Genomic DNA, 14,592 nt, shown 5'->3' with positions numbered 1-14,592 from the left:
CACAGATCTTAAAATATACAGAGTGAGTCAGAAACAATGCAACACTTTTTAAATTGACTATTGTTATAAAAATGTGGGATTAACAGATTGTGTTTAGCATGTATGGATAGAGTATTATATTAATTTGTTGTTTGGAAACATTTGTTTTACTTTTGTGTTACGATTGCGCGCACAACAGCCATTGTTTAACAAAGAGTCAAAACCCATTTGCGCCAAGACTTATAGAATTTATGTGCTGACAAAAGCAATGCATTGTTGATGATGACACAATGGGTTTTTCCCCAGACTCACTTATTGGCTCATATCCAATAAATTTAATTCCCCACAAATTTGGTATCAAATCAAAGGGAAATAATTACTCTATCACAGTCAGGTGCAATAAATGTGATATCTTTTCTCATATTTGTGAGATGAACACTTTAAGAAGTGTAAAAAGATTTTCTGACTTGGCGCAAATGGGTTTTGCTTTTATGTCAAACAATAGCTGTTGTGCGCTCAACCGTAGCAGCAAAATTGAAGAAAATTTTACCAAACGACGAAGGGATACATCATCTATCCATACATGGTAACAAACCCTATGTCAATCCCATATTTGTAAAACAATGCTCAATTAAGAAAGTGTTGCATCATTTATGACTCACTCTGTACATTTTATTTACCATAGGCTTTACGCCTGCAAATAGTAAAGATTAGAAAGACTTCTTTGAACCCCAACACAGATTCGTATATCAATGATGCAATGTGCAAAATAACAATAGGCCTAACATTCATTAACATCGGAATTATTCATTCAGCAAAACCTCTTTTTTGTCCTTGATGAGATGGATTACTTAACAAAATACGACTCATATGTACAAAAAAAAAAAAATCAATCAATCAAAAAATCAATGTTTCATCTAGAACTCAAAAGGCACCTATCATGTATAGGTGCATTTTTAAGGTTTCTTAGTTTCACCCGTAGTACTGCGCGTGATTATGAAGGCTTTTTGTTTATTTGTTTGATTGTGACAAGCTCCTTACGAGAAGCCTTTTCTCCTCGGCAAGAGGAAGTCTGCTTCAATTACACGAGGCTACGGCTTTGGATTTTCAGTCACAATCAAATATTCACAAGAGTGACTGCATGTTTTATTTTTCATTTTTTTTAATTAGGTGAATCTACATGCCGTTATTGATGGTCCCTATTACTCGCGTATTACCTAAAAAAAGAACATTGAACTTAATTCCCTTGATGTGTTTTTTTTCTCCATCTCTCACACTTCCAGATGAAATATCATTAATATTATTTGAGTCACAAGAGATTTACAAGATATTCGTAGAGTTCAGTTGCTTCTTCAACAGATTCAGGAAGCTGGAAATTGTGAACATCACCGACATACTGATTTACTACCTCAACAAACTCTTGGCTACATCCGTATGGTGGAAAATCAAGCGATATATTATTTGCAGTTTCCTGTACTTCGTCGAGTGAATAAGCAAGTGGCATCTTGTTATCTTCGGCTCCGTATATTTCAGGAACATAATACATTAAATCCGGTATCCCATATGGTGATTCTTCATTGGCCTGACTCCTGATTCGGTGTTGGTTCCACTCTTGAACAACAAGATCCAAGTCACGCTGAATTAGGTTTGTGAAACAAAATCGTAATGCTTCAACGTGAATTGGATTGGTATTGTCCAATCCACCATTATCGCGGAATTGCTTGAAAAGTTCAATCCAGAATCGAGATGAAAGCCTCCCAACATGTCCCCACCAAGATTCAATTCTTTGATTACTTGTTGAACGCCCATACATGAAACTTTTGTATCGATGGAACTCATCGTCATGATACCAACGAAGGGCAATTTGTACATCACGAATTTGACAATTTTCTGTTCCTCTGTCACTCCGTACGATTCGAGGTACTCCATTAATTAATGAAATATAGTCTAAAAAAAATCGTGTGATATATCGCGGATTATTATTTGAACGCCCAACTTTAAGCCATAATACCTTCCGCGAAAATCCGTCAATAGCAGAGTGAACTGCAAAACCATATGGTTTGAGTTTATCATAACCATCAATATGTATGACGTGATTTGGACCTCTATTAACGTATCTTCGTCGATGTAGACGCCGATTCGATCTCCTCTCGACCCCATCAGGATCCATAGCTGACAGAAGCTCTCGCACCACTCTTTGTGTAGCAGATATTTCATGTCTGATTCTCAGTCTCCTCCACATCGCCCTGTAACCAAGGTTTTGTCCCGATCCACGCAATTCAAATGTAATGGCATTTATGATGTCATTTACGTTGCTCCGTCGATCAACTCTTCGCACTCTGAGACGTCGAATAATTTGTCGAATTCTTCTGATACCGATGGAAATTTCGTGACGCATATGCAGCAACAGGAGGATTTGTATTGCGGTAAATCCCGCAGTGTAATAGTGCTGAATCAGGTCATCTGATAAATCTTCCACCAACTCGCCAAGTGCTGCAGCCGTGTAGAATGGAGGTGGTTGTCCTGCTACCCCGAGAAAGGAAGCGAATATGAACACCTGAAAGACAAAAATCAAACAAACATATAAGAAACATTTTTTTTTCTTGATTGGAAGGGCCAATCCACGCTAGTCGAAAAAAAATATGTACAACGTCCAATATATGGTCGTCCGCAAAACGTGGGTTTGAAATGCGCGTGGTTAAAAAACAGTGAAATGAGACATTAATTGTTAATTGACCTTTGACCTTCACGTAGACAAGCATGCTCTTGTGTTGTAGAGACCCCCGTAGGGTAGAGACCCGGGAACGATATGCATTATAAACATAAATTGGATTGGTTGCAGCATTACCAATAGCAGTCATAGGCCTATCTACCAAATTTAAACAAAATATATCAAAAAAATAAGAAATGGGAGCATTTTATGTGATTTTGATCAAAGTTGCATACATCAGTATGATTAAGGAGGGCAGCATTCCCAAAACATTAGGACTTTTTTCTTCTATATGATAGATCTGTATAATTTTTATACCAAATTTAAACACAATCTGTCAAGAAACTAAAATGACCATTTTATGTGAATTTAAATATGCACATATTAGCATAATTAACGAGGACAGCGTGATAAAAAAAAACACATAAGGGGTGTATAAGCATGGTCCTAATATGCATGCATGCAACAAATAAACCCGATCAGTTGGTGAATCTAAAAAATATAAACCGATAAAAAACATTTTGGTGTAGATCTAGACCTGCACCAAAATGTTTTAAAAAGTGTGTAGGTCTATAAATTATGTTAAAAAGTGTAATGTTGACGGACTTACAGATGGGTACGCTATGATTTGGTTCCGACGGGGTGTGTCGTTAAAGCCGTCAAACCCGTACCCTTCATTAAGTGTAATTTTTGCCTCATTTTGGCGGAAAAGAGTACCCATTGTTCTATTTAAGAAAACGACCTTTTTGTGTACTTTGTGTACATATTCATGTTAATGGAGAACTTTCTTGCAAAAAAAGTCACACATTCGAGCTGCTCTCCCATGGCAAAATTTCCAAACGCATGGCTCGACCCATTCAATAAGATGTGTTGGTGTGACATTATGCATCGCTGCGACATTACCGGTGTAACAGTCAGGCCTATGCTAAGTTTTTTTTGTGTGCAGGTACTTCATGTGTGTATGTAGGATGGGGGTTGGGTGTCCGGACACCTATAAAAAATAAAGTTGTAACAGCGGCGGATCCAGGATTTGAAAATAGGGGGGGGCGCAGCCGAAAATTTTGAAAAATAGGGGGGCGCAGCCGAAAATTTTCGAGAATTAACATGTACGTTCAATGGGGGGTATCCAAAAAATAGGGGGGGGCGCACGCCTGTTGTGCCCCCCCCCTGGATCCGCCACTGTTGTAACATTTACACATTGATTTCACGAAAAATATTTATGAATTTGTGGTAAATATTTTGAATATTTGTCCTTTGTAATACTTATACTGTCAACAATAATTTTTGAGAAATCCGTAGAATGGTGCATGTAGTTTTTTGAAAAATGAAAACAGTCTGTCCGGATACCCAACCTGTCCAGACACCCAATAACTGCACTGGTTGAGGAAAGTCGTTAATATCCCGCCTCCCTTGTCTAAAAAATTATGTACACCTCGATCAGTGGCACACCTAGTCTTCATGCAGTCTATCTACTTCGTCCTTATTAAAAAGAAGATGACCATTTTCAAAGTTTCATGACATTTATCGGGTTATAGAAGTGCCATTTAATCTGAGTAGCACAATATTATAGAATTCACCAAATCAAAATAATGACGAGAAAATTCTATATGCCTAATTTGGCAACCATACTTACAAAAATAGGAAGCCTAGCCCTCGGCATGCTGAATGATAAATTGCCGATATTTCTCATGTAAAAACTGCAATGATGCTCCTCTTCACTTCTAGCAGTCTAGCAAATCGTCTTGACGTCCACCATGTCACAGTCTATTGACATTTTGCTGCTCCACTTGCGCTGCGTTACCCTCAAACGAGTTTGAACATCTCGCCTTCCCGCCTTCTCGTAGCATACACTAGGCGCCTTAGCGAGTTTGTACATGTCGCCTTCTCGCCTTCTCGTCTAAACAAAGCGCCTTGGCGAGTTTGTTTAAGTCACCTTCTCGTCTTCTCGTCTTAGACAAGGCGCCTAGGCGAGTTTGTACAAGTCGCCTTCTCGCCTTTTCGCCTCAGACAAGGCGCCTTGGCAAGTTTGTATAAGTCGCCTTCTCGCTTTCTCGTCTTAGACAAGGCGCCTAGGCGAGTTTGTACAAGTCACCTTCTCGCCTTCTCGTATCAGACAAGGCGCCTAGGCTCGTTTTTATAAGTCGCCTTCTCGCCTTCTCGTCTTAGACAAGGCGCTTAGGTGAGTTTATACAAGTCGCCTTCTCGTCTTCTCGTCTTAGACAAGGCGCTTTGGCGAGTTTGTATAAGTCACCATCTTGTCTTCTCGTCTTAGACAAAGCGCCTAGGCGAGTTTGTATAAGTCACCATCTCGCCTTCTCGTCTTAGACAAGGCGCCTTGGCGAGTTGTATAAGTCACCTTCTCGCCTTCTCGTCTTAGACAAGGCGCCTTGGCGAGTTTGTACAAGTCGCCTTCTCACCTCCCCGTCTTAAGCAAGGCGCCTTGGCGTGTTTGTATAAGTCGCTTTCTCGCCATCTCGTCTTAAAAAGGGCGCCTTGGCGAGTTTGTACAAGTCGCCTTCTCGTCATCTCGTCTTAAAAAGGGCGCCTTGGCGAGTTTGTACAAGTCGCCTTCTCGCCTCCCCGTCTTAAGCAAGGCGCCTTGGCGTGTTTGTATAAGTCGCTTTCTCGCCATCTCGTCTTAAAAAGGGCGCCTTGGCGAGTTTGTACAAGTCGCCTTCTCGTCATCTCGTCTTAAAAAGGGCGCCTTGGCGAGTTTGTACAAGTCGCCTTCTCGCCTTTTTTGCCGAAACAAGGCGACTTGGCGAGTTAAACAACTCGCCTTCGCGCTGCACGTTTAAGCTTCCGTAGGTTTTCGATAATTCCTGGGACAACTTATCGAATGCCTTTGTACCTGCACATGAAATAATGAACAATTAGAAAGATGCACCTCGTATCAGACAAGGCGCCTAGGCTCGTTTTTATAAGTCGCCTTCTCGCCTTCTCGTCTTAGACAAGGCGCTTAGGTGAGTTTATACAAGTCGCCTTCTCGTCTTCTCGTCTTAGACAAGGCGCTTTGGCGAGTTTGTATAAGTCACCATCTTGTCTTCTCGTCTTAGACAAAGCGCCTAGGCGAGTTTGTATAAGTCACCATCTCGCCTTCTCGTCTTAGACAAGGCGCCTTGGCGAGTTGTATAAGTCACCTTCTGATAAGGGTGTCAAAAACACAAAAATAATGAAAAAAGGGTGTCTATTTCGCTAGGAAAATTACGTGTTTAGGGTCGAATTTGCGGGAATGATAAAACAAAATTAAAATGTATTATAAAGGATGTCCATTTTGCCCCAACACTTCGTGTTTAGAGTCCGATTTGCACGAGGTGTAGAAGGTGGGGTCGTACTAAACCAAATAAGGTAAAGCCGACGACCGAAGTGCCCGTAACAATAAAACATTCCTGTACTTGTTTAGGGGTTCATTTCAGGGAATGTTTGCCAAGATTATCGTTTTGTTTCCAATACTTGTTAAGGGTAGGGTTTCACACGCCAATACTTGTTAAGGGGTGCATTTTCAGAATATTGAAATTACGTGTTTAGGGTGCTTTTCGAGACCACATGGTCGCGCATGGTATCCACTCGTCAATGGAAGTGGCCCCCCCGGGGTCGCTTTACATGTATTTTATTTTTGGTTAGAGTTTAAAGGGAAACACAATATCCTCTCCCCTTTTTATTCTTAATTTTTATTCATTTTGGGGGGAAGGGGGTGTTGGTTTGGGTTTTCTGAGAGACTAAACATAATAGGCATGCAAAAACGTAAATGAATGCTACATTTGCATCTTTATAGGCAATCTTTAATCTTTAATCATCACAGGAAAAACTTTACATGCACTCAAAAAGATGTATATCAGTTTTCTCACTATCTACAAAGTTGTTCTATCACATGAGATTACGGTATAGATCCTGCAATGTCACAGTAAAAATAAAAAATGGAACGCCTTCAAGTACCTTCGCTGAGTAGCGGTACTGACACCCTTTACTCCGTGCAAGAATATCTTTGGTGATTTTCTCAGCATTTTTCTTCTCATGTTCCCTCGCGATGTCCGCAACTTCCTATAAAAATGAAATTGATATTAAAAAAAAAAATCATTTAGAAGATTTCATCTTTATGGTTAGAAATAATGATCACTAATACACTACGACCATATATGTTGACCTCATATACATGTAGCGATCTATACACCCACAACACAATAAATTATGTATCACATTATTCTTTTTTCGAAAAATAAAGTCATTACTAATACTTGATCAGATTAAATATTGGCTATTCATTCTTGGCAATGAATTATGTCTGGATCTAAATAATAGGACTAGGAGTTCAGATCTAGATATCTATCTAACTTTCTGATCTTACACTTACGTCTACAGGCATGACAGGGAAAATCCTGCATCAGTGCATGTTCTGATATCTATTTACCATGAGTCAAATTTATCTTATGAACAAAACTTTGGCTTACGCCTCATTATCTACCTACCTTTTTTCTGAAATATGACGTTCTTTGTCGTTTGACTTGTTGTGGCTTGGAGGCAGAGTCAGAGGCAAGCAGAATTCTTCTTTGTGACTGTGTCGATGGCCTTGCCGCAGCCACACTCACAGCTTCACTGGATGTTGAACTTGTAGAGGCAGCAGGTTCAGGATTATAAATGTGGGGGACAGCTTCTGGCAAGAGTTTAGGCGGGTTTTTCCGGAGTCCCATCTCAAACATTCGAAGCTGTGTTTGGTCATATTGGGTTTTTTCAAAGTGTAAGCTACAAACATGAATGTGCTTCACTTGAGTGTGGTCAAATACCCTATGTAGCTGGATAAAATGTATCCATGCCATCTGGAGGGCAGAAAATCTACCCCCAGTAGCTGGCAAAGGCCCAGGCATTGAATGTACTGTAGTGGTCCGGTATGTCGACCCGCAGTTCATGACCATGCAGCGATCCCCTGACGTCTTTTTCTTCTTTCCTTTTGTCTTTGACTCCATTTTTATATCCTCTGGATCATTTCCACTCATAGCTCATTCAACAGGACAATCTTGAATCTAACGTACTATTCGTCTAGGCCTTCCGAGTTGTTTTCTATATTTAATTTCGCTAGAGAGTCGAGGTCACCGTTACACATAAACGCAATTCGCAAGTAAGTTGAAGACATCGACAGCAAGAAAGGTATAACGGTAGCTCGACAGCTAGCTGCGCCGGAGCGGGCGGCCGGTCGGCACAGAGCAATTCCGCAACCAATTGTGTTTTTTGCAAGAGCCGCGTCACACCTCCGCGTCACACGCGGATAAATATGTCATAATAAGACGTCTGCTACGTTATCGACTGGTGAGAAGATCTCGATCAAATTTCATATTATTCGCCTTGAAATTAATCCTTTAGGGTCTATGGTATCATTCTGAAGGAATTTACATATTTGGAATAATAGTACGGCCATAGATATACTTTTAATAATTTCCTCTTTGCAAGTTCTCCGGCTCGCAGATACAACTTCAACTGCAGTTTTATTCCATTATGACTTGTTTCGCCACGGACACAGTCCCGAACGAAAACAAGGCATGAAAATCGTCTAAAATCGCTACAAAGAAGAACAGTTTTATCAATGTAAGGACATATTATTGACTATATGACTTGAGTAATTATTACTTCCTTTCAATGTCGTTCACATAAAATCAATAGCGATAAAATGAAGTTTTGACACCAAAGTAAATATGAAGGCGTACGTGCATAGTATACAAAACGGCACTGCCTTGTTTACTGCACCGGGACCAAATACCCCCCGGTGACGTCACAGTCAAAGAACACCCGTCTCGGTAGGCATTGCAGGAGCGAACTCAGGGAAAATGGGTAGGGATAAATCGTTCAAATTCACTATTTTGAAAAAAGAAAATGAGGGGTCGAATCACCTCTTAGTATTTTGGGGGTTGTAAGGTTGCAATTAATGTAAATATCTCAATATTTGGAATCGTCTTCTTAATTCAACTTTAATGTTTTCTGGTACATGGACACATGTACAATGTGTATACAAAATATTAGAGTCTAATTCATATTCAAATTAGAGATATGGCCAATTGAATCAGGGGTACCCCCCCCCCTGCCTGGCTGTTTGGGTCGTCATGGTAGTCGGGCTTATTATTCATCTTTTCATGATAGGGAAATGTTGGTTCTTTTGTAACGCCCAACATACCTGGCATAGGCGAGGTGATCTTTTGTAGTGCAGACATAATTTTTATATATACACAGCTAGGCGAATACAATAAAACAAATTATTCTACATATTCAACCACACCCACACTAGAACCCACACCCACACACTCACATTACATGCAAAAAACCCTTATGGAGACTATTTGTCATACTATATATAGTTCGTCATAGCGCGTAGTTTTAACATGAGAGGAGGTTCCCAGATCCAATGACCAGGGGAAGATGGGGTTGGGTTATTCATCTGATTTTTTTGTTGTTGGGGGGGGGGGGAGGGGCAGCTTATCATTTTTTGGGGGGTGCCCACCCCCACAGGCGCCGCAGAACATTTTTTTGAAAATGGGAGGGGCTGTCCATGCAAAAAAAAAATTACAATCAAATGGTAATTTTTTACATGTTTATACATGCGTTCTGGGGAAAAAAAGTGGGGCCAAAGCCCCTGCCCACCTCCATCCTAGATTTGTCCCTGCCCTTAACCCCCCCCCAAAAAAAAGACACCACCATGCTGTTTGTCCATACTTCACTTTCTCGCAAAGTAAAATCTAAAGAAAATCATGCTTAAGCTTTGGAAAATAACCACAAAGAAAATTCAATTTTGCAAAACCAAGTTTTTTCGGTGGCAATACACAATAGTGAAAAGCTGATGCGAGCTACATTTCATAAAGATTTAATATGACAGCAACTCTTGATGAAATATCAACTTTCATTGAACTAGCGAATCAGGAAGCAGAAGGTTCACTGTTTTCATGGTACTTTTCATTCGAGCAAGGGATCATATCCATATTTAATGAAATGGGCCACATTTGGTTTCTTTTTAGGGATGGGGTAGTCATGAAAATATATTTCACAAATTGCTGCCAAATTATCTGGATCACTGAAGGATTTTTTTTAGGTCACTTCGTTTGAAAAGAAGAATAAAACTGTGCATAAAAACTTGGCTCCACATATTAATACGACAGGTATTATAACTAACAAATACTCACAAATACATAGTCATCTTTTCTCTGCTACACTCTGTACACGTGTGTAATGATATGCGTTGTAAACATCTTATGCTTGAATAAAAAAATAATATCAGAGTTTAATTCTTGATATGGAAGAGACTACATACATTTACTCTCTTCTATGCAGCAGTATTAGCAAAACTCAGGAATGTGCATCGCTCTCCACTGTCCAAATTTGCACTAAAAATTATATAAAACACGATAATCTCTCCTTAGTGTGTGTGTTTAACATTATCACAAACTTCTTAATACAGCAGCAAACTTACCACATTTCAATTTTCTACAATGACATCCTTCTAATGGGTTAGCAAACGTTACAAATTAAGTTTAATTTTTTTATCGAAAAACTTCAGAGTTTGTTCATTCAAAGTAAAAGATGTATTCATTGTTCAATTTCCGGGGAGGCCGCGAGGTGCCTTGTCCTCATCTAAGATCTTTCCATATATCATATTCCCTCTATTTGGAAAATCCAGTTGATAGCTTATCTGGGAGTATCTGAGAGACTATGTCAGCAGGGTTCACCAAAGGGGATAATTTTCTTCCTCTGCATTGTTTGCTTTCTTCATGTTCCAGTCTTAAAAATGCCACGTTCCGATGACTCAAATCTACATGTTTGATGAATGCAATTGAAAAGTTCACCGATAATAATGTGTTATAAAAACAGTCACATTACACTCTCATTTCTTCATGATTCATGGACATTTATCAACAACATGATATTTAAAATACATTAACTTTTCACTCTTTGGCTTTGTGTAAATGTTACTTGTATTTCTAATAAAAGGTGGAAGTACTCCCTGATGTCATATTTTTCTACCAAAAAAAGATTTAACTATTATTGGGTAAAAAAATCCCTCCAAAATTCATGAGATGTTCATATTTAAATGTTTAATTTGATATATCACTTGCAAAAAGCTTTCTCTGCATGAGCTTTTATCCAAATCCTGTATTTTTTTCTTCATTTTTTATTGTTTTTATCATTTTATATTTTTTTATATTTTCCATAATTCTAGATTTCATGTACTAATAGTGGTAAAATAAATTTTAAAACAATATCTTATAAAACGGCAATTAATTCGTGGAAAAATCGGTTACAACTGACATGATAAAGTAAAAACTGGCACACTATTTCCATATAGAATATGGATAAAGCATGGAAAGCTACCTGAAGCTGTGGTAATGGTGAATCCCATAACAGAGTCTTAAAGTACTTCTTGAAGGGCTGCTGTCAGCTGTATGTTGGTTCTGAGATGTCTTGTCCTCACTGCACTAATATAGTTGCTCTGTAGATCCCGTGCCTTTAACATGTTTAACACAACGAAAGAAAACAAGGCCAATTAGTTAACAAATTTTCAGAGTTAAAGTTTATTTAAAAAAAAACACTACTTAAGAAAAAAAACAAAAAAAAAACAAGTAAAACTATAATTTATTTTTATTTTCAAAAATATGTCTTTTCATTTTTTAAAATAATATTGAATGATTTTGTGTAGAAAGTTGGCGAACCTCATGTAATGTAGCTCGACCAGATTGTAGAAAAAAATAAGAAATACCCCCCACACCCGCCCCCAAAATATATTGTTATTTTTGAATAAATTTCTTATAAATTGTGACAATCTGTTTTCTAGTTATAATTTCGATATCATTTGCACAGCTTTGGTGAAGCTCATACCAAATAGACCCCACCCCCTCCGAAAAAAAAAAACAAATTTGAAATCAGAAGTCCGACAAATAAGAATTTTGTTAGAAGAGGGGATTTGAAAAATGTCCATAATTAACCGATTTAAAAGGGTACTCCGAGCTGAAAATAATTTCATCAAATGTAAGCAAATGCTGCAAATTTCATCAAAATCTGATAACAACTAGATCTAAAAGGGTTTTTCATGCATTATAAAAACAGTTATATGCACGTCTTAATAAATATTCGTTAGATGGGCTGATGATGACACCCCACTTTAACTTTTCTTATAACAAAACATGAAATCATACTTATTTTATTTGGTCATACGTGTGTGAATGATATGTCACCTTTTTGCATTAATTAATATCTAGTCTTGGAGGGGGGGGGGGATAGAACAAACATAATTTCATGTAACAAGGTGAGACATCTTTGCATCAGTTTGTCAAGTAAATTCATAAAAACATGCATAGAACTGTTTCACCGAAATCCATATCTTTAAATTATCATAGCTCCTTTACTCCTTGTCCAATTTTGATTTTTTTATATACATTTTTTACAAACTTGTTGCATGTGATAGATTTAACTTAAATGGTTACAAGTATGTAACGAAGGCCTATCTAAGTACGTGCAGATCTAGATCTAGTTGATAGCCTAGGCATACATAAGTTAGATCTTAAAAAGGCCGTCAAAGTCCCGGACAAATACCGCGAATCGCTGCAGCAGTCGCATGTAATTTGACGTTTAAAGTCGTTCCTAAAAAAGCTCAGTCTCTCGATCGATCCACATAAACACGCAACACAAAATTCACATTCACGTGTTTAGTTGCCATGTTCCTCGCATCGCAATTATCAATGAATTTAACAAAACAACTCAATTTGCAACATAATTTAACTTACCTTCATGGATTTCAGCCAAGGGAATTAAATTCAATCAACATGTATCCGAACCCGCCACCAAATATATCGAGCCGATATCCTCAGTTCTAAAAAATAAAAATGCGCCTGACATTTTTTTTTATTTCCCGCGGGTTGTTTGTTTTGTTTTTCCTCGCAACGCGCGCCAAACAAAAGTTTGATGACACGCGTATTTAAATGACGTCCTAGCGCATTTATTGTCTCTCACCAATAGTCTGGTTTTTGCGCGACGCCACACATATGTTTGTAAGTACTATACCTCTGTACACAATATTGTAAATGATTTATCAAGATGACTTTGAAAAGTTTAAGAACAAGAAGTAATCTTAAAGAAACCTTTACTACAGTAAAGTTTTCTTTTCCCCGGTGGGGGAGGTGTTATATATAAGAATAATTGTAAAAGCAATTACATTCATTTATTTAGTTATTTCCTCTTTAAGGATATTTATAACATAGAACTTTGAGTACTCTTTGTTATTTCTGAATAGAGATTGCTTTATAATAGACTTGTTTTGGTAGTGGAAATGGACAATAGGAAAAGCTATTTTGTTGACATTGTTGTTTTCAATGAGGTCATTCAAGAGTGTTTTAAATGTAGACTACTCTTGAAATGGGCAGAATGTTCTTTTTAAAGACAATACCAGAAGCTTCCAGAAGAGTGAATACTAGAAGCTTCTAGAATAGATGAAATTTGTATATATAAGCTGCAGTTTCTTCAAGGACATCATCATATCAGAGCAGAACTCAGAGTTTCATGCCAGACTTTATGTCAGAGCAGACTTTATTTCTACCTGGAATATTCATCTTCTGTGGAATTATTTACCCGCCGTCAATGAACTGTTTGCAGTTATTTTGAGAGAGGAATTCTCAGTTCACATCGAGATCATCAACCTGTTTAATGAACGCTTTTCAACCCATGGATTGCTGAAATTGACTGTTTATCACCATCAACATCGTCTTCAAGGACATTTCAACTCGTTACAGTGACTCATCTTATTCATCGTACTTCAACATCAGTTTCATCATCGCCATCATTGTGAACTTTAATTTACGGAATCTTCGCCAAACAACTTGGATTATTACTCAGATATATTTCACATCTGTCACCTCAAGAGATTGATGTAAGATCATTGTTTGGTTTTATTTTGTTTAATTACATGATTTATTTCCTGTAATAAAAAAAGGAAACCAAGTTTAAATTTTAAATCTTAATTTTTGATTGTTATTTGTTGCAGTATCGCAACAAAAAGTACTCTTTTTTATATTATAATTGTCATAATTCATGTAAATTAGGTAATAGTAAACAAGGATATCCCAATAATTGTATGACAATTTTCTTGCTTTTCTTACCCAAAGTATATGTTTTCAATTTAGAGCGATTCGGGGTAATATTCATTCCTAAATACTTGTTTTTACTATATCGACATAATATGCAAATTTACTTGCTTATTTGCAAATATACAGCGTGTCTCTTTAGATGAATCTTTCTCTTTTGACTTAAGGAACTGTGCCAAGTGGGACATTTGTACAAAGAAAAGCAGCGTTCAAGCTCTGAACAAGTCAACTATAAGCTTTGGCAATTTAAATTTGGCAGTATTGATGTACTATTCTGCTTTTAACCACTCAAAATTGTTATTTCATTTTTGGCTGACAAAATTTCTTCGAGGCGTATCATTATAGGGCGTTGGAAGATATGCGTCCCACTTCAATTTTCACTGACTTGAAAATAAGCTGAACTTTGTGGGATGTAGGGCCTGAACAGGGTAGAACTTATTGGCTGGATCCTTGCTGCGGGGTGGAGTAGATTTGGTCTTGATCTTGTGCGGGAATAAACGTTAAGGGTTATGAGATTAGACTTGAGTTGTTCAAGCCCTCCTATATGATGGTTGTCATCATTAATGGTGCCCTCTTGACCAATGTTCTGGGGATAAACAGGTTGACAAAAGGGCGATGGAATGACTGAAAGTGGCGTTGCTTGTCTTGGTTGGATCGTAGGAGACCTCGTGTGAGAGGAGGTTGCTTGGTTCACATGTGACAATAACGTCGAAGAATGGTATTGAGTAGTCTTCTCCCTTTTCAATTATATATATTGTGAATGCGATTTTCGGGTGTTTCACATTATGGGTTTAG

At 38.0% G+C, this 14,592-nt stretch overlaps 1 protein-coding gene and 1 long non-coding RNA gene across 2 annotated transcripts; both read right to left on the bottom strand.

Annotated features, from left to right (window-relative positions):
• Positions 1-1,149: 1,149 nt before the first annotated feature.
• Positions 1,150-4,622, bottom strand: LOC135154847 (uncharacterized). The gene is made up of 2 exons (XM_064103045.1): positions 4,323-4,622; positions 1,150-2,536 (listed from the first exon to the last, which is right to left on the bottom strand). The coding sequence occupies exons 1-2, from the start codon at positions 4,377-4,379 to the stop codon at positions 1,289-1,291; spliced, it is 1,305 nt and encodes a 434-aa protein (XP_063959115.1). The 5' UTR covers positions 4,380-4,622; the 3' UTR covers positions 1,150-1,288.
• A 5,651-nt stretch (positions 4,623-10,273) lies between these two features.
• Positions 10,274-12,521, bottom strand: LOC135154846 (uncharacterized). Its single transcript, XR_010294270.1, has 3 exons — positions 12,445-12,521; positions 11,036-11,168; positions 10,274-10,475 (listed from the first exon to the last, which is right to left on the bottom strand). It is a non-coding gene; the product is annotated as an uncharacterized LOC135154846 (long non-coding RNA).
• Positions 12,522-14,592: the final 2,071 nt, after the last annotated feature.

The sequence above is a fragment of the Lytechinus pictus genome, chromosome 8 (genome assembly GCF_037042905.1).
Source record: "Lytechinus pictus isolate F3 Inbred chromosome 8, Lp3.0, whole genome shotgun sequence".
Taxonomy (NCBI): Eukaryota; Metazoa; Echinodermata; class Echinoidea; order Temnopleuroida; family Toxopneustidae; genus Lytechinus; species Lytechinus pictus.
This window is presented reverse-complemented; position numbering and strand designations above follow the sequence as displayed.

Bases quoted from the DNA above. Each gene is read 5' to 3' on its own strand.
- LOC135154847 (XM_064103045.1), bottom strand. From the start codon at position 4,379: ATGAGAAATATCGGCAATTTATCATTCAGCATGCCGAGGGCTAGGCTT. The intron at 2,537-4,322 runs GTAAGTATGGTT...TTTGTCTTTCAG, and splicing joins GGGCTAGGCTTCCTATTTTT to GTGTTCATATTCGCTTCCTT.